Genomic DNA, 20,765 nt, shown 5'->3' with positions numbered 1-20,765 from the left:
CCAATATCCCAATATATTCGTATTTCTCTGTAAAATATCCGTCGATTCGATAATCATTTTCAAAATTTGGACATTAAAACAAGACATAGGTCTGGCGTAAGCGTTATTTTCATGAACTATATGACCCGGCAGACGTTGTCTTGCACAGTAGGTGAGAATGCGTGTTGTGATATGCCTATACAAAACACCCATACAAATTCTAATTTGAATTTTTAATATTTTTTCAGTTTAAGTCGTGACTTTTACATAAGAAAATATTATGTAAGCCCATCGGAAATTGTGGTGAAGAAATTTGAACCCAGCCGTTTCTTGGTTATGCGGAGTACAGACCAATTCATTTTTTATATATAACAAGAAGAATAAGAAAACATATCCATACGGTACTTACGGAAAGCTAAGTCACATATATGTTAGTGCATGAGTTATACGTTCAATCTCCTAATTAAAATTCTGCCCCATTTTGCCCCTACATGTATGCAATTAATGTCAAAATGATCTTTTTTGAACAAAAAATCGTAAATAACTTCGTCAATATTGAAAATAAGAAGAAACTGTATTCGAAAGGTTCATGTTTTTTATCGCGACGGAGATCTTCGTAGAACATTTGAAAAATCTAAAAAATATATTGACGAAAGTATCGTGAAAAACCTGTTTTTTGGTGGTCGTTCATAAATAACGACCCATATCTCGACTTCTATAGCAGATAGAAATAAAGTTTATAAAGCAAAATTTTTCCTAGAAACTTTTTCTACAACTTTTTCGAAGATACCAATGATGTATCTTCATAATTGGAGGAAAAAGAATTTCCATCTCACTTTTAGGGGGATTAGTAAATTTTTTTTTTCTAAAATATGGAGCTTAACATACTGAAACTTTTCTCTGAAGTCACTGAGCCTCTAAAATCAACTTTTCATGGCCAAAACATTTTCGATCACGAATTCCTGGGTTAGAAAACACTGTGCACCGACTGGGATATCGTAACATCGCAGGTTGGTTTTGATTAAGCACTTCTACAGTGAAGATATGCGACCTTCATCGAGAATTTTCGTTTTAAGTGATTGGAAACGAAACTTCACGGAATTTTTTAGAGTTTGAGAAAGGATGATTCTATTTTTTATTTCATCTCGTTTGATAAATTCCAGATATTTCGTTAACAAAAAGTAACTTTTGTAGAAATGAAGGGAATTTCGCGGATTTTTGACATACATTTTAATCCTCTTCGAGGGCCCCCATTCAAGAGGCCCGGAAGCTTTGTTTCAAGAGGCTCGGAAGCCTCCTTTCAAGAGGCTCGGAAGCCTCCTTTCAAGAGGCTCGGAAGCCTCCTTTCAAGAGGCTCGGACGCCTCCTTTCAAGAGGCTTGGAAGCCTCCTTTCAAGAGGCTTGGAAGCCTCCTTTCAAGAGGCCTGGAAGCCTCCTTTCAAGAGGCTCGGAAGCCCCCTTTCAAGAGGCCTGGAAGCCTCCTTTCAAGAGGCTCGGAAGCCTCCTTTCAAGAGGCTCGGCCTCCTTTCAAGAGGCCTCGGAAGCCTCCTTTCAAGAGGCCTCAAGCCTCCTTTCAAGAGGCTCAAGCCTCCTTTCAAGAGGCCTGGAAGCCTCCTTTTCAAGAGGCCTGGAAGCCTCCTTTCAAGAGGCCTGAAGCCTCCCATCAAGAGGCCTCGTAGCCTCCTTTCAAGAGGCCTGGAAGCCTCCTTTCAAGAGGCTCGGAAGCCTCCTTTCAAGAGGCCTGAAGCCTCCTTTCAAGAGGCCTGAAGCCTCCTTCAAGAGGCTCAGAAGCCTCCTTTCAAGAGGCCTCAGAAGCCTCCTTCAAGAGGCCTGGAAGCCTCCTTTTCAAGAGGCCCGGAAGCCTCCTTTCAAGAGGCCTGGAAGCCTCCTTCAAGAGGCTCAGCCTCCTTTCAAGAGGCCTCAAGCCTCCCTTTCAAGAGGCCTGGAAGCCTCCTTCAAGAGGCCCGAAGCCTCCTTTCAAGAGGCCTGGAAGCCTCCTTTCAAGAGGCCTGGAAGCCTCCTTCAAGAGGCCTCAAGCCTCCTTTCAAGAGGCCTGGAAGCCTCCTTTCAAGAGGCCCAGCCTCCTTTCAAGAGGCCTGGAAGCCTCCTTTTCAAGAGGCTCAGAAGCCTCCTTTTCAAGAGGCTCGGAAGCCTCCTTTCAAGAGGCCTGGAAGCCTCCTTTCAAGAGGCCTCGGAAGCCTCCTTTCAAGAGGCTCAAGCCTCCTTTCAAGAGGCCTGAAGCCTCCTTTTCAAGAGGCCCGTAAGCCTCCTTTCAAGAGGCCTCAAGCCTCCTTTCAAGAGGCCTGGAAGCCTCCTTTCAAGAGGCCTCAAGCCTCCTTTCTTGCGGTCTGGAAGCCTCCTTTCAAGAGGCCTGGAAGCCTCCTTTCAAGAGGCCTGGAAGCCTCCTTTCAAGAGGCCTCAAGCCTCCTTTCAAGAGGCCTGGAAGCCTCCTTTCAAGAGGCCTGGAAGCCTCCTTTCAAGAGGCTCAAGCCTCCTTTTCAAGAGGCCTGGAAGCCTCCTTTCAAGAGGCTCCTGAAGCCTCCTTTCAAGAGGCCTGGAAGCCTCCTTTCAAGAGGCCTCAAGCCTCCTTTCAAGAGGCCTGGAAGCCTCCTTCAAGAGGCCTCGAAGCCTCCTTTCAAGAGGCCTGGAAGCCTCCTTTCAAGAGGCCTGGAAGCCTCCCCTTCAAGAGGCCTCCAAGCCTCATTTCAAGAGGCCTGGAAGCCTCCTTTCAAGAGGCCTGGAAGCCTCCTTTCAAGAGGCCTCAAGCCTCCTTTCAAGAGGCCTGGAAGCCTCCTTTCAAGAGGCTCTGAAGCCTCCTTTCAAGAGGCTCAAGCCTCCTTTCAAGAGGCTCAGCCTTGTTTCAAGAGGCTCGGAAGCCTCCTTTTCAAGAGGCTCGGAAGCCTCCTTTTCAAGAGGCTCGGTAGCCTCCTTTTTAGAGGCTCGGAAGCCTCCTTTCAAGAGGCTGGGAAGCCTCCTTTTAAGAGGCTCGGAAGCCTCCTTTTCAAGAGGCTCGGAAGCCTCCTTTTCAAGAGGCTCGGAAGCCTCCTTTTCAAGAGGCTCGGAAGCCTCCTTTTCAAGAGGCTCGGAAGCTTCCTTACGGTCGTATTATGGAAACTACCTTCTACCTTTTCTTTTCAAATTTTTGCCTTCCTTCCGAAGATCAAGAATAAAAATGATAGGTGGAGTTAAAGGTTGACCGTACTTGGAAACCTACTATCCCTTACCACTACAATCATCGCATTTATTAAAATAGCAAGAGGAGAATTTATTTCAATCAAACTCAGGTCTAAACGCCTTGATCAGAGCCGTAGCGTGGTCTTCCAGCGCCCTTGGCGAAACCTTTATTGAGCGCCCCTTTCTTACTAAAGGAATTCAAATTTCGAGATCAATTTGAATCTTACAAGATTAAAGGGTTTAGTGGTTCCAAAAAGTTCAAATAAAAGTCATGTGTAAATGTTCAGCGATATACAGGAACCTGATCCCTGCAAGTCTTTTTCGATTGCAGAGAATAGCCTAAGATATTTTTAAAGTTTTGTTATCATTTTGACCTATTTGCAAGATTTGAGGACTTTTATAGCGCCGAACAGAATGCTCCAAAAATTGCTGAAAGTTTTTAGGTCGTCTCTATAACATACACAACGTATAATAGTGGCCATAATTTTCATAATTTCAGAAAATAGTGATCATACGCATGGTGAGAGGAGTGGGTTCAAAATCACAAATTTTTGCGTAACATACTCAAAAAAATTATTTTATAATTTCTGTACGACCTATGATCAAGCATGATTAAACAATAAGGGTAACCGTCTAAGACGAATTAAGTACTCTCCATTTAATTCCACTATTTAATTTTCGATATCTTTTCAGATACGTATTTCGACCACAACTGTGTGGTCGTCTTCAGTGTCTCGTACTTGAAGCTCGGAAGCCTCCTTTTCAAGAGGCTCGGAAGCCTCCTTTCAAGAGGCTCGGAAGCCTCCTTTCAAGAGGCTCGGAAGCCTCCTTTCAAGAGGCTCGGAAGCCTCCTTTCAAGAGGCTCGGAAGCCTCCTTTTTAAGAGGCTCGGAAGCCTCCTTTTTAAGAGGCTCGGAAGCCTCCTTTTTAAGAGGCTCGGAAGCCTCCTTTCAAGAGGCTCGGAAGCCTCCTTTCAAGAGGCTCGGAAGCCTCCTTTCAAGAGGCTCGGAAGCCTCTTTTTCAAGTGGCTCGGAAGCCTCCCTTCAAGAGGCTGGGAAGCCTCCTTAAAAGAGGCTCGGAAGCCTCCTTTCAAGAGGCTCGTAAGCCTCCTTTCAAGAGGCTCGAAGCTTCCTTACGGTCGTATTATGGAAACTATCTTCTACCTTTTCTTTTCAAATTTTGCCTTCCTTCCGAAGATCAAGACTAAAACTGATAGATGGAGTTAAAGGTTGATCGTGCTTGGAAACGTACTGTCCCTTACCACTACAATCATCGCATTTACTAAAATAGCAAGAGGAGAATTTATTTCAATCATACTCAGGTTTAAACGCCTTGATAAATCGATCTAGTTCACTAGTTCCGGGCCATAAGCAAGCTACCTCTGGTCGAAATGTTCCCATTGCCAAGATCAAGTCGAGGTTAGTGCGGTAACTGGTCAGTTTAAGGTTTTCTTATAAACAAACGATCGTTGAAAAAAACCTTGTGAGGAGTATTTAGTGCAAACATCATGCGGCTTTCCTTTATGAAGAGGAAATTAAATAGCAATGAAGTAGAGAAGTATCCTAATGTGTTTTTGTGTCTATGGACCCCATTCACGCACTGTTGTATAGTTCTGACCCCGCTCAGGAAGTTTGGTTCGTTCGGAGTAAAGTCGGACCGTCTGCGGGCAAGTTATAGTGTCCAACAGTCGTACAACTTTCCAACAGACAGTTTGACTTTACTGCGACCGAACAAAATTACCTGGGGGCGAATCTAAATTGTACAACGTGTTGGAACGTGTGTGGGACTCCTGACAAATAACCTTTCAGTACACCTTGCTTTGCCAAACTGCAAACAAAAGCTTTTTTCTATACATCAACAAAAAAATAAGAGCCCCTCTTCCTCATTAAATCTTTATGTAATGAGTGCATGGTCTCTAATATTAAGATCCTTCGCAGATGTAATCTGCTGGATAATGCGGGTTTATACCGCTCATCAAACCACGATACTCCTGTGAATATTAGCATTTATGATGATGACGGTTTCTACGAAGACGCTTTTGTTGGTATCCGCTGTTACTAACGCATTCAAGAAAATTAACATCGATATTATGATGGAGGAGGAAAAGCAGCCCCTACTGATGTTGCCGCTAACGGTTCATCCCATTTCACTAGAAAGCACGCAGGAATATCAATCGATATTATGTTGGCCTATGTATTTATGCTTTAAGTACATGAACTGGTTTACCGATATAATACTGCTTTGTTTGAGTATGGCAGACTCAATGTCTTAAGATCGCAAACGAATATTCGAAATTCACGTTAATAAAGTTATTAAAAAACGAATGTGTGGAGTCAACTTGCATACAAACAACATAAAATTATCGAAAGTTTAGGTCATTTCAAGCAGAAAGGCGAAATATGAACACAATCCAATCGCCAAGAATGAAGATTTTGATCATAAAACATTTTGTATGAGAATCAGCGCTAATGTTATTATTATTTCCGGCGATGTATGTGCAATGGTTTACCTTGAAAGAACCCCCAAAGATCAAACAAATTATCGCTGAAGTGTCACATTTCCAACAAAGTGAATAATAAGCTTCATTCCGCAATATAATTCATTCGGCGTAGTTGCCATTTATAAAGACAAACGCTCCCCTTGAAGTTCGGTAATTGAAGCTCCAGTAAAGCCCACAATATGGGAGGATTCATTAAAGTAATTATAATTTCATTTACTTGTACCCTGATCCCGAGGCGCTTCGACACCATCGCGTTCAGCATTTTTTACTGGTTTATTTTCTCAAAGAGGGACATTATTTGCGAAACGCGTCCAATCGTCAATAATTCCCAGTCGAACGGAACCCATCTGTCCGATACAATAAGTTTGGCTGATCCACGAGAAAATGATGGGAAACGGTTGGCGACTGGAGCGTGCACTGCCCGCCATTGCTCATCATTCATTCATTATTTTCATTTCTCCGGTAATCCATCTCATCAAAGGAGAGGGAATCATAAAAAAATACACTCGCTCGTTGCCCTCGTTCTGTGTGACAGTCCGGTTGCCATTATGCTCGCCAACGCTAGGTGCATTCGCAGGACCATACATAAATTTCAACAACAACAGCCGAAAGCGCGCTGCTGCTGATGGTGGTAGCTCGCGGTAGACACCGGACCGAACTGGCAGCAGGCAGTAGCGTAAACTGGGTAATTAATATTCATAAATCCTTTCACATTCGAAATATTTACAAGAGGGAGCGAAACGCAATTAAAAAAGCATTCCGAGGCAGTGGCAACCCAACGCGTCAGCGGTGCAGAAATTCGCGATGTACGATGAAACGCAATCGCCATCATCATCATCACCACCGTCATCGTCACTTGCAAATGGCAGCACTGATATTCTTTCTTTTTTAATGACGTTACAATCCCTAACTAGGATAGTGCAACACTGCCGTAATCTGAAAAAGTGACGTATACGCCATTTTTCAAAAATGGTGTTAACGAGTACTACTCGTCGAGCTTTTTTAAAAAGAAAAATGGAAAACATGCATGTTGTAAAATGGCTGTTACGTCACTTTTCCAGATTACGGCAGAACATCAGTGATTGTAGTTCATTTTCATAGCAAAACTACAACTTTTGATGTCCATTGAATGAATGCGAGAAAATTTCCAATAATAAAATTGCCAAAACTTGATCATAAGACTCAAATCTTCAATATGGTCTTGCAATGGAAATTTTACCTCTGAACTACGGAAAGTTCACTTACTTAAAAAAAAGTATGGTTTCAATACCGCGTGCAACCGGCAATTCTCTTTTTCTTCCCGTTTCCACCACTGTCACTACGGAAATTTGAACTTTCCCTCAGCGGTTTTGACGGGTTTGGTTTGGTTTGGTTGTGAATACAAGATTCTTGTGGAACGCAGCATGGACAGAATAGCACCCATTTCATGCTACACTGTAACATTGCATAAATAATCTTGATTGGTGGATTCAAAATGCATCATTCAAATAACAAGTAGCCTCTCCCTGACTTACGTGAGCTTTGTAGAGTATTTGTCAGCAGAGTTAGTTATGATTGGGCTCATTTTCTTAATTTTATCATAAGAAATTCTCTTTGGCTCAGAATCTTAAATAATTGCAAAACAGAGCTTTGGCAATTCCTCTGCGAAGGTAGGAAAGGAATGCTTACGAATTATCAACCATTTTATACAGGCTGCATTAAAATCTTTCTTTGAATATCATTATGTCTCAGAATTCATTAGTTTTTATTTGGACAACAATGTCTACGTTTGGTATTTTTGACCTATTTAATCTTTTTCTCTCCTAATTTCATTCAATCTGCCGCAAATTGGAGAATCACTGACTAGTTACATTTCGAATTTATCCATTCTTTTTAAGCCTTGCTATCATAAACAAGTTGATATTCAAAAGTGTTCACAATGTTTGCCTTTCTCGTATATTAAGTACGAGTAAAAGCTATTATTATTATCGTCTTTATTTAAGAGGTTTTCAGTCCTTGGCTGGCTCACCTCTGGTATCTGAAAAAAAAAATATATAAAGGGTATTACATATCATTTTTACAAATTTGTTATTCTAGTTGTTGTTTTTAATAAAAAAGGAGATCTTCAGTGTTCCATCATGGATGGTGCGTATTCCGGAGGGTGTCCATTATCGTTGCGCGGTCTATTGGGGTTCCAGGGTTAATTCAATTTGTGTTCCATTTTTTTGAGAGAGTAGTCCAATTTCGTTGCCGGGTCGGTTTATTTTCGATGGGTTCAGGTCGTGTTCCTTGGTTTCTTGAGAATAGTCCAGTTTCGATGCGGGGGTCTTCATTCGTTGGGTTGTCGTGGTGTGATGCCAGGTTTTCTATTATATTCTAGTGTAGAGGTAGGCGTCTTTGAGGAAGTTGATTGTGTTCCTCTCGTCCAGCGGGTTGTTTTGCAGGGCTGAGTAGGCATTGGAGATGTTGTTGTTGGTGCGGGCTGTGTGGTAGATCGGGCCGGTAGGTGGTAGATGTGCCGAAGATGTGGTTGATGTTCAGAGTGCAATCACACTCCTCGCATCTGTTATGTAAGCTGGTGCCACCCAAGTTATGGGTGACGTTGGTGTGGCCCGTTCTCAGCCTGGAGAGCACCACTTGCTCGCGACAATTGTCAGTGTCGTTGCCTGGTAGGGTCGAGTTCTTCAGCATGCGACAGAAGTTTCTCTGCCGTCGCCAGTCGTTTCCCAAGCTGTGGCGATTTCTGTTTTTACCCACAGTTTGGCGTCCGCTGCCGGGACTTCTCTGCTCATAAAGCCGTCGGTTCTTCCGAGATTGGCCAGTGCGTCTGCATATTCGTCGCCGGGTATTCCTGCGTGGCCGGGTACCCAGAGGAGCGTTGGCTACTGATTCGATCGCTTGGATCCATGGATGCTTGCTGGCTGGTGACGCTAGAGCTGTTAGGACACTAGCCGTGTCCGAAACGATGAGGATTGGCAGTGTGCTGGGTATGGCGATGGCCCTGAAGATTGCGGCTGCTTCAGCTGAGTAGACCGTGCAACGGTACAGTCGGTACGATTCATCGAGGGTGGAGGAGTAAATTCCGATGCCGACTCTGCCGGCAGCCTTGGACCCGTCCGTGAATCGGATGTCGTGTTTCTGGTACCTTTCCCGGATGCGGTTTTTGAAGGTTTCCTGTGCTACAGCTGGGTTTGGGTTTCTTGAGAGGCGTTCTTTGAGCTTGAGGTCTACTTTGGGAGGGGGGGTTTGCCAGTGTCTCGGTCCCAGGCGTCGGAGGCCGGCGATCTTGGGGATGTTTTTACCGCAGAGGTTGTGAAGAGCCGTGTTGGCGTTGTCGTTGAGGTGGTCGTGGTTTCGGCTTGCTTTTGTTCTCTCGGAGTGACCGATGGCCCTGCTGCAGAGGGCGGCGGTGGCTTGGAAACGGAAGGGTAGCACACCGGCCTCGGCGCAGGCCACATCCGCCGGGGTCGAAGGGAGCAGTCCGGAGTCTATTTGGATGGTCTTGTTATATGTTGGCCCAAGCAGGGCGATGAGGTTGTCAAGGTTGAGGCTGCTCAGCTCGATGCCGTAGAGGAGTCGGCTGCAGATGATTGCATTCGCTACTCGGAGCCGCGTTGGGCGGTCGCTCCTAGATCTTCTTTTTGAAATGCTCTTTACGATGTTGATTCTGGATGCACATTCACCCCGTACTCGGTTGCAGTGGTCACTGAAATTGAGTTTCCTGTCCACTGTGACACCGAGGATCTTGCAGGTTTTCTTGGTAGGGATGGGGATTTTGTCGATGGCGATGGGTTGGGTTGGAGGTCGATGGTTGATGCTGCATATATGTGTTCGGGAACACTTACCCGCAGACATAACGTAGCCGGCTGATTTGGCCCATTTGGCCACGTCGTTGACGACTTCAGTTTTTTTAGTACACCGGGTGTCTAGGTGCGGTTGTACGCCTTCGAGAGGTCCAACGATGCCATTTCGACGTGGTGCTCTTTCCTTCTTGCATCGTCCAGTATTTGACCCAGTGCGGCGAAGTAGGTGTTGGTACCCTTGCCTGGTCGGAACGCGTGTTGCCTGTTATCCATGTGGCCGCCTTTCTCCAGTAGCTCGATGAGCCTTCGATTGGCCATTCTCTCCATTATCTTGGAGACTACGCTGGTGAGGGCGATGGGTCGGTAGTTGTCGACGTCGTTGGGAGAGCCGCGGCCTTTCGGAATAAGCACGACGAAGCTGGACTTCCATTGTGTCGGGAGCGTTCCTTCTTGCCACTCCTTGTTGATGGAGCAGAGGAGGGTGGTTTTTCCGCCGACGGGCAGGTGCTTCAACATGGGGTAGCCCAGGTCGTCGGGGCCGGCTGACTTGCCCTTTCCTTTCTGGAGGGCGTACTCCAGCTCAACGAACGTGAAGGGCCTGTTGAATTCTTCTCCGCTGTCGGGTGGGATCTGGATCGCGCTGATTTCCGAGGATGGGTCTCGGTGTGTTTTCCGGAAGTGATCCGGGTACTCCAGGTACGATGCGTGTCTTCCGAATTCGTCAGCCAGGGCGTCCGCTACGGCGGAGGGGTCGCGTTGTACGGTGCCGTTGATCTTGAGGGAGATGCCTTTTGCTTTGCGCTTTGCCGTGGAAGCAATTCACTCGACGCCAAAGCTCGGCGGAGGGTTGGTTGCTGTTGATTCCGTCCAGAAAGTTTGTCCAGCTTTTCTCTTTTACTTCCCTGATGGTTTGCCGGCACTCGTTGCGGGCGGCTTGGTAATCCGTACGGAGTTCTTCGAGGTCAGGGTGTCCTGCTTGCAGTCGGTCTTTTCCCCTTTTCAGCGTTCGGAGAGCTTTGCGCCTATGCTTGACGGCTTTCTTGGCGGTGTCGTTCCACCAGTGTACCGCCTTTCGTCCTGGGTTGGGGCTCGATTTTGGTATGCAGCTTTCGGCCGCTCGGAGGATGACTTCGGATAGCTCTGTTGCTGATATTGGCGGATTTGCTACCAGCTCGGCCTCGACTACTCGTTGGTAGCCGTCCCAGTCGGCGCGATCGTATAACCACCTCGGTCTTCTGGAGATTTCTTCAGGTTGGCCGTTGAGCGCCAACATGATGGGCATGTGGTCGCTTCCTCGCGGGTCATCGTCCGAGGACCAGAGGAGCTTGCCTACAATAGCGCTCGACGCTAGCGATACGTCGCGAACCACTTATAGCGACCGCCGAGAGCGCGGTCCATGGCAGTCGGCGTGGTCCTGTGGATTTCCTGGAGTGCTATTGGCAGAGGTTCGGAATTGGCTACTAGCAGTTCCAGGTCACAGATGTTGTTGAAAAACCCGTTTAGATTCCACTGCAGTGCCAGAGTGATACGCGGCGGGCTGGTGCCGCGCTGGTGCGCTGCTCTGTACGGTGTTGTTCTGGTACGGGGCGTTGGTGGGTTGTTACCGGATGGAGAGGTCCGAGGAAACGTTGTGGGTGGCGTTGCTGGTCCGGTACCCGCAACCGGCAGAGATGGGGAGGGCGACGGGAAAAATGGGGTGATAGACCAGGTTTGTGGCGGGGGTGTGCTCCCCCCCAGAGCTCTTCCGGAGGCAGGTCCCTCGCCATGGTCGTCTGTGGTAGCCGTACTTACGTGGGAAGGACCGGGCAGGATGACGGCGTTGGGGCCGTATCTTCTCCGATGGAGTTTGTCCTAGAGAGAGGCAGACGTTGATTTAGCTCCGAGTGGAGGGAAGATGGTTGCTTCGTCCGCAGTGGCGGCTCTTTTACCTTGCGCTTGACTGATGGAAGGTGTATTGCATCCCACGTCGTCCGTCGGGGAATAGAACTTCGTCCCGAGAACGCCAACTGTTCTGCGCTTGACTCCATCGGTGTCCCTCGCAGATCTTGTCTTGTCCTGGCTGGCAGGGTCAGCGTCCGAGCGCCGGAGGTTGTCCGCCAGTTCCGGTAGGGGTGTAACTTCCGCACTGACGGGGCCCCGGCTACTCGGATGCTCAACTGCGGCCATTATGTTGATGGTGGTGGGTGTTGGTGGTCGTGAAGTGACGATGGGTGGGCTTTCTTGTTCTTCGACGGTGTTGGTCTCGACTTGGGTGTTGCTGGTTGAGACGAGTGGGATGCGTGGTGGGGAAAGGGAAAAAGTTTGAGTAACTAGTACTCGTCTGTGAGGCTCAGGTTGCTCCTTAATGTTGGAATTGCCGTTAATTTGGTGGGGAGTGAAAAGGGTAGGAAAAGGATTATGTTATGGGTGGTGGATGGGCACAAAAAGGCAAACTGAGCCTATTAAACCATTTATCTCACTTTTGTGATTGCACCACGCTTCGTCTTTGGGGCACCCATAGAAGAGTCACTACTTACACATTGGTTTCGTTGTGATGAATGATCACAATTCTGCGTGGTGGGACGCCCGCATTCTAGTGTTTCTTCCTCTGCGTTGGTGGGACGCCCGCAAGAAGAACGGTGTTATTGTGGATCGGAATGATCACAATTCTGCGTGGTGGGACGCCCGCATTCTAGTGTTTCTTCGTCTGCATTGGTGGGACGCCCGCAAGAAGAATAGTGTTATTGTGGATCGAAATGATCACAATTCTGCGTGGTGGGACGACCGCATTCAAGTGTTTCTTCCTCTGCGTTGGTGGGACTCCCGCAAGAAGAACCGTGTTCTTGTGGATTGGAGTGATCACAGTTTATCCAAGAGCCTCTTTCTCAGCGATGGTCGATGGTCTACAAGTAGTTTGGTGCTGCGAATCCGAAAGGTCACAGGTACACGAGAGGTTTGATTCAACTGACAATAGATATTCGGCCATGATTTATAGCTGTTTTTTTACTTGCGGTATGGTTTTTGTTGCTGGTTGTTTGACAACTGTGAATGCACAGTGGATTGTACATGTATTCGAAAAAAGTAGAAGTAGTGGTAGTGATTTGAAGTACAAGTGAAATGTTACTTCACGAGTTGCGAGTACAACTGCGAGTCGAGACGCCCACTGCACGGGAGTTCCTTGAGAAGGCTTTCCAGATTTAGGTGTGCCACTATTTGTGTTTTTCGTTTATGAAATGAGATGCTGACAATACAATGGTGTGCCAGGAATGGTTGTTTGCTGCAAGATGCTTTCGTATCATGATGAGAGAGCAACCGAATGATACACAATATGTCGTAGGTGTTATTTTTTTCCATGCAGAAGAAAAGGGTGACAGCACTTTTTTTAAGAAGAGCGGAGATGTGTGGCATTGGACAGGCCTATTATCATAAACAGGCCTAGCAAGCATATGACAGATCCTGTTTGTCATCGTTAGTATACACATTCGCAGTCAGTCGATCCCATCTTTCTCGCGAGTGCAGGTAGTGCAAACATGATGGGAGATTAATATGCGCGATATTGAATTGCACAGCTTAGAAGGAGCTCTGCTCATCTGAAACCAATTTCTCACCTGTGCTGATAAGCATTTGTGGAATGTCAATTTCTTGAATTTGTATGACCAACAGTATTTGACAGATTGCTTCGATAAGGAATTATAACTCGCCATCGAAAATGTTCGCAGAAGTCTAAAGATTGAAAGCATGAGCAATAATTATCTACCTACTCTTTTACTATTATCCGACGATGGTGAAGAAGGCCTAAGAAATAATTTAAATTGCGTGTAGCTTTTAAAAAAAAATATTTTCTCCATGCGTTTAAACATTCTTGACTTTCTAAAGGATGATGAAAGTAATAATAATGCTTATAGTCTGTTTAGATTACGAGATATATAACTTAAATGTTATTCACTTGATTTTATGACAGTTTTGATATGATTTTTTTACTTTCCAATTTCGCCACATTTTTTTTGTACCAAATACTCAGAAAAAATACTGAAAACAACAAATGATTTTCATCGTCTATTGATTATTATGAATTAGTTTGAGAATTTAGAAGTCTAAAGAGAAGAAAAATTATTCCAATACTTCTAGAAGTCTATGACAGTTAAAAAGTAGTACCATGTATACATTTCCTAGCGATGAGCCATTAATTGCTTTATACTTGTGCTGTGTTGACCTCTCTAAGGAACTTATCTCGATACATTTTATAATGAGCGAGAAAGTCACCGCTAGCTTGATCAATCTGTTTTTTTTACCAACATTCATCAAATCTTACAATATGATTATTTTATTTCAAATATGAGTGTAAAGCCAAGCCTATCGCAAACAAACCGTTTTGCAGTTGAATGTCTCCCGTTGAAGCAATTCCGCATAAAACGCCGAACGATGCAACTTGAGCTGCGGGGTGATTTAAAACAAACTCTACATATTCTCACAACTATTTCATAACAGTTGATCGCAAGCAAAGCTTTTGTTTTTTTTCTCTATCCTCAGCGAAGCACGTAACCAACCATAGTTTATTCAATTAAATGGACCCAGTCCAGCTGACCGCCTGCAGTGAGGCGCTGCACGGAGTACTTTGTTGCATGCCAGCGCAACGCGCTTCCAATTCCAACCGGAGTAGTTGGAAAATATTTTTAAAAACAAACATTCATCCCCTGCAATGGCCACAATTTCGTTATTCAATTTCATCGGTCTGGTAAACATTCCCTGTGTTGTAATGTTTTTTTTGTCCTCTATTATTCACAGAGCTACGAGCGCGGATACTGGGTCCGTCAGACATTTTTGTGAAATCCGGCAGTGAAATCATCATGACCTGCGTCATCCAACAGGGACCACACGACCTGGGCACGGTATTTTGGTACAAAGGTAAGAACGTTGAACAAATGGTTCCTGTTTTTCCGCAGATTTCTCGAATTTATCAATTGAAAATGCTTTTTTCCCTCTCCTCTTGCAACGCAGGAAACGTGCTGATAGAATCCACCACCCAGGAGAACATCATCCACGCGGGGGAAAACCAACGAATCACGGTCGAAACCGACTGGGCCGATGGGTTAACGTCCAGGTGAGCAGGCTTGATTGTGGGAACTTTGGGTCGGGTCGGGTTGCTCGATGCGAACAGCGCCAACTCCGCGAACTATTCGTTTCGCACTGAAGCCGGGGATCATGGTGAAAGTTTTTCTTTCGTTCGGTTCCGGGAAATAGTGTGTGTGCATGCAGTTCGGTGGTAATGGATATTAGGATCAGGGCCGCTTTTGCAATGGTGGGTGATATGAGCTAGATATTCGAAAAACCCCTTTGAATACTCCCGATAAACAATCTGAAGATCTGTTGCAACTTACAAATTGAACTCTAAATGTGAGTGTTATAAAAATCATTATACAGTGGCCCTGATACCGCCTGGGGAGCAGTGTTACAATAGACAGGGATACCTCCGAGCTGGTCGATGAATAATTGAACCGTTTGTTTGAGAAACTGCATATGTAACATTTTTGGCCAAAATGAGATTTTTATATATTCTGAATCCTCGTCCAAAAATACATATTCTGGCAAAAAACACGAAAAAAAAAAATTTTTGTTCAGGAATGTATGAAATTTTTTTCGTTTGTTTGAGAAACTACATATGTCCACGTACTTTGAAGAGCAATTGTGGAGTACTGCTTACATTCTTTGTACTGAAAGTGCCCCAGGGTGTTGAGTTTTGCCAAAAACTATTGATCTGTATAGAAGAAATCGAAAGATTCGGTGCAAATTTGTTAAAAAAACAGTTTTTTGTTGTTTTCTCGAAATAGTGTAAAATGGACTTATGCAGTTTCTCAAACAAATGATTCAATTATTCGTCTACCTTGGATACTTACTAACGGTTGATAATAATGTTAATCGGGAAATACGAAGACGCATCATATTGGGCCTTCTACACACTTAAAATAAATCGCAGATTTCTGTGAAATTTCACCGAAATCTCAACAGCAGAACTGTTCGGTGAATAATTTTACAGATTTTTGGTGGTTATGACAGTTGAACAAAGAAAAAATCGCCGAAAATTTGGTGAAATAATTACCGAACAATTCTGCTGTTGAGATTTCGGTGAATTGAAGCAAAATTCACCGAAATCTGTGAAATGATTTAAGTGTGTACGGACTCCAGAAGAAACTGCGGTCAAAAAAGGTTCACACCCGCACCAAATGTGTCATATAAATGTGTCATATGAAACTTGGACCATACTCCAGGAGGACTTGCAAGGACTTGGGCCATTTTTGGCGGTGTGCATGATAACGGTGTTTGGCGACGAAGGATTAACCACGAGCTCGCCCAACTCTACGGCGAACCCAGTATCCAGATGGTAACTGAAGCTGGAAGGGCACGATGGGCAAGTCATGCTGCAAGAATGCCGTTCAGCAACCCTGCAAATATCGTGTTCGCTTCCGACCCGGCGGGTACAAGAAGGCGTGGAGCGCAGCGAGCGAGATGGGCTGACCAGGTGCAGAACGATTTGGCGAGCATGGGGTGCATCCAAGGATGGGCTCGAATCGTGTATTGCGGCGTCAACTTATTGATTCAGTGTTATCTGTTTAGATGTAAGCTAAATCAATGACTGAATGTGCTGCGTACAAATATAGTAGCGAAAACAGAGCAAAAGTTATAGTCGAGAATAATTCGAAGAAGGCTGTATATCAATCTCTGTAGAAAATGTTTGAACAAATTGATGGAGTTTTGTTTTTGTTTCTAACAAATCACAAATACTCATACTTCCATTTGTTTCTTGTTCTAAGAAACATATTGCTGATTGAATGGAACTTCAATATTGATACACGGTTTGATTTGCAGGTGAAATCAAAACAAACGCTGCTCACCCATAAGTTCGACTCTGACCGGGCTCACTCCTGTATCACTATCTTGGGCTTGCGTCGCATTGGGATACAAATGTGGGAACTTTATTATTATTCCAGGCAGCAAAAGGCAGCAGTGCATTGAGAAAGTTTTCCGTACGTACGTATCAGCTTCTCCAAGGCTCCGATTGTGGGCAGCAGCTTTCGGCAAGGATCGGGGGTTTCCTGGGAAATTGTGTATGAAACTGGTCCACCGCGCCGTCAGGGCGGCTGCGGGTTGGGCAGGGTTTGATAGTTTAAAATGTTGACTCAAAATTTGCAAGCGTTTTCTTTTCGGTTGGAGCTCATGGATGCAGCAGGAAACAAAAAAAAACGATCCATTTGCTGAGCAGTTCTGGGTAAACCGGAGATGTGGTGAATTCAGTTAGGAATTTTAAATGGGGATACAAGAGAAGTCTGATACCATTAGAATTGTTTGAAAAGTTGAAGAACTTCAAATGTCAAGTGTAAATGGATAGCGTCGAGTAAAAAATAGATCAATCCACTTAATGATAATGGCGATAGGATTATGCATTCTGGCTTCTTACCGCATTCACTGATCTGACGTATATTTTTCCATTAATTAAAACCGTAGATGCATTAATTAACAATCTTAGTGCAGAAAGTAAGTTGAAGATAAAAAATGACAAATAAGTGAGTGATTCTCTTGAACATGCTTTCGTGTTTTGGGCATTGGTATGTAAATATTTTCTTGACCTAGCGGGGGATTGCAGCAATGCAATGGACGGTTTCAAAACTTTTCAGGTAGGCCATTTTCTTGACTTTCCTGATAACATAATCGGTAATATCGTGTTAGTCCTTTAACGAGGCTGCAATGTCTCAGTGACTCAGAATGAGAAATAATACGAACAAACAATAAAAAAACTGATTAATCTGCCTAGCGGTGCTGATGGCTTTAGCATTAGCATGAGCATTGAGCATTTCGCACAAATTTCAACACTTTCATCCGTTACCACAGATATTGATTTGGGACTAATCGCTATCTCTTAGATGAAAGCAAAGCACTCTCCAATAGTCGAGATCTGTCCTGGCCACGTCCTTGCGAATGCTGAGGAAGGGGAAGGATGGTTGGTTGGACACCTACACAGTAAAATATTCTGAAAATTAGCCACGACGGAAATCCTTACTGAATGTAAAATTTGGTAACAGAATGTGTACTAGATCATAATTTTCAATTTCTGTGATGTAAACGATAAAATCGTTGATATTTCCATTCAACATGACTTAATTTTACATGCGTCTAACGGAAACCTTGTTGTGCGAGAACGTGGCTGTCAAAACAAATCAAAACAAATCCCATTCCATTTCATGCAAACCGCAGCTGGCGCTTACTTTATTCATATAAGCATCAATCAAATTGAAATATTCGGATGTTTGTACAAAGTGGCCCTCATAACGCAGCATTTCATCGCTGTAACTCAACGATTTTATAACATCCCTTCGAGAAATCTGTGATGTATTCAGTATACTAAGTCTCAAACATTCGCGTCTCGAAGAAGTTTCCGTGTCATGTAAATTTAAGTTATCGTTCAGTCTGATGAAGAATAATCAAATCGACAGAACGCTTAACTTGATACTCTTTGGTCGACTCGCTTTCAAGAAGTTGAAATGCACGAGTGGCTAACGAGGTGGCCTTTCACTCTGTGGATTGAGGTTCGATTCCCATGTAGGTCGCATTTTTTTGCTTTCTTTTAAAAATATAAACTCGTAAATTACAGCACATGTAAATTTAAAATAACCTATAACCTTACGTTGCTTAACACGGAGGTCAATTTGTTACATCTACTTGAACGGAAATTTGACTATCAAATGTTTGGTTTTGGAGTAATCATATAGCCCCTACGTATACCCCGAGTAGCACACTTGTCACATATCAGTCACTGTGACTCATATGCGACCAAATCCATTCACATTGGAGTTGCTGCAACCAAATCGATCTGAACTGTGCTACTACACACTTAGTTTTTATTTCTGCAGCTCAGCAAAAATCCACACAGCCATGCGGCAGCAAAAAAACTGATATTCCGAAAAGAATGATGTTTGTTAGCTGATTTTCGGCAAATTATTTGCTGATTTCCAGCAATTTTGACAGAAATCTCGGCAAAAAACATGCTTGCTGGGACACGGTTGTGCGAATCTCGGTAAAAGTTAATCATCCCGGTGAAAAAAAATAAGTGTGTAGTATACGAGAAATGCATAACATATTTTATTTAAGTGATTTTCTTAAGGTAGACCGGACATCAAGACCCCACCGGAACGACTGGGTTGACCCCGGCACCCAATTGACTACGACTCGCCAAGCATGAAGAATTTGTCCAGATCCCCCGGTAGTCGGGCCCCCCTCAGTCTTTCCCTCACCGGAACTAAGGAACATCCCCGGGCGCCGGGAGATAGACGGAAGAGGGACGCTTTATCCCCCTGCAAGCAATCTAGCAAGCACAAGGTTTCAAGACGCTGTTTCTTCGGAGGACTCTGTGGGAAGCAAGTGACTCCTGACAGGTGTTATCGGTAAATTTTGTTCTTCTCAGATGGACGACGGGGTACGCAAGCCACCGAGTAGCAGCAAGCTGATTAACCAAGACTATCGAGAAGTTAGTACGGATGCTATGAGTATGTGCACCCTGTGCTTAGGGCACCCTGGGACCTCTATCCCTGGAAATAAGTCCCTTTAACCTCTTCCTGGTCATCCCGGAGACACCAACCCGGATTATAATTCCCAACAGATCCAGCGTCCTAGGCTCCTCGGGCACTCCAACCCGAGTGATAAGTCTTACCACTGCCAGCATGTCACCGAATCTAATGCAGCTCCTTACATCTGCCCTGTCTACGGGTCTAGGGATTGCCCAGGCTCGACCACCCAAGACACTGTCTACAACAGTACGCTTCCGAATACCTCCGAAGATATCCACTCCGACTCCCAAAGTGCTCTCTTCCCTTCTGATCAGTGCAACACAACTGATACAACGTCATCATCGCCCCTACCTGCGTCGGGTACGGATCTAGGAAACACTTCTTCCTCTTTTCTGACCCCTGCGCTTCCACTAGATGTCAAACTTTGTCTTCAGTGGAATATTAACGGCTTTTCAAACAACCTGCCCAACATGGAACTGTTGATAAACGATAGCTCGCCCTGAATTATAGCCCTCCAGGAGGTCAACCGCATCTCAACAGCCTCCATGGATCGCTCCCTTGGAGGCAAATATAAATAGATTTGTAAAGAAGGTACAAATATCCGGCATTCCATGGCGATAGGGATCCTCCGGGAGATCTTTTTTGACGTCTTTCAGTTTCGTGAAGACCTCCCAGTCGTTGGAGTCCTACCACCCCTGTAGAACGCTTCCCGCCATCAATCTAAAGGTGAGTGACATCATCCGTCGTTACTTCTTCTTTTGGGAGATATGAACGCCCACCTGGGGAGGTACAAGGTCGGATGTCCGTGGTGTAGCCCTGCTCTAAGCTTTCAAGGAGGCAGATCTAGGTCCCCTAAACGATGGTTCACCCACCTTTTGTAATGGCCATTCGGCCACCACCATCGACGTGACCACCTTCACCCCTCCTTTCCATGTTGAATTGAGAGATTGTCTCCGACCTCCCGCAACCATTTTGCAATTCAGGTCACTGCCAAAGAGTCACTGTAGAAGGAGACTACCACTTCTAAGAGGCCGCGATGGCGTTATGATGCCGCCGACTGGGAGCTTTTTGATAACAGCATTCGACACGCGTTGGAGCACACTACTCTGCTTACGCTTTCCGACTTCTCCAAAGTCGTACTCGATCTATTCATCCCTCATCCCGCTGATCTATTCATCCCTCAGACCAGTTCTCGGTCAGGACGCAAAGCCCTTCATTGGAGGTCGGACGAAACGCGTCGAACTGTAAAGGACAAGCATCACAGAATCCAAAACAAAATTCACTCACGTTTTCAAGGGCACACCACTCAATACGGAGACAGCGTTTATTATTTCACTTTGATGCGTCGCAGCATGCGTGGAATAATGAAAATGACAGTTGTGCGATGTTTTTATATTGAGTGATGTGTCCTTGAAAACGCGAGTGTATTTTGTTTTGGATTCCGAGATGCTTGTCCTCAAAGCCAGAAGGAAAGCCCTCCTAACGCTCAGTAGGCTTCCCCCTGGGCACCCAAGAAAGGTAAGTGCATTGGAAAACTACAAACAAAAACACTATGAGTGCTGAACGGTCATCCAAGACGCCAAAAAGAAACAGTGGGAAGGCTTCCTTGACTCCATCTATTCGGCTCAAATTATGGGGGAAAGTCAATGCACTTAGTGGCAAGCGTAGATCTTCCCCCATCCACATCGATTCGTAAGACCGTACTATTTCCGATCCGCCGGATGTGGCCAATGCGGGGGAGTACTTTGCATCACTCGCATCAGTAAGCGGCTACTCAGCTGATTTTTAAAGGCTC

The 20,765-nt window shown here is 45.0% G+C and overlaps 1 protein-coding gene across 1 annotated transcript in view; it reads left to right on the top strand.

Annotated features, from left to right (window-relative positions):
- Window positions 1–20,765, top strand: part of LOC134209849 (zwei Ig domain protein zig-8-like) — a 374,125-nt gene that overhangs the window by 289,513 nt on the left and 63,847 nt on the right. The window contains exons 7-8 of the mRNA XM_062685871.1: window positions 14,199–14,318; window positions 14,412–14,514. Of these exons, the coding sequence (XP_062541855.1) occupies window positions 14,199–14,318; window positions 14,412–14,514 (223 nt within the window). The remainder of the gene's footprint in view (window positions 1–14,198; window positions 14,319–14,411; window positions 14,515–20,765) is intronic.

Source organism: Armigeres subalbatus, chromosome 2, assembly GCF_024139115.2.
Source record: "Armigeres subalbatus isolate Guangzhou_Male chromosome 2, GZ_Asu_2, whole genome shotgun sequence".
Taxonomy (NCBI): Eukaryota; Metazoa; Arthropoda; class Insecta; order Diptera; family Culicidae; genus Armigeres; species Armigeres subalbatus.
The sequence above is the reverse complement of the archived record's forward strand: the minus strand, read 5'-3'. Positions and strand labels throughout refer to the sequence as shown.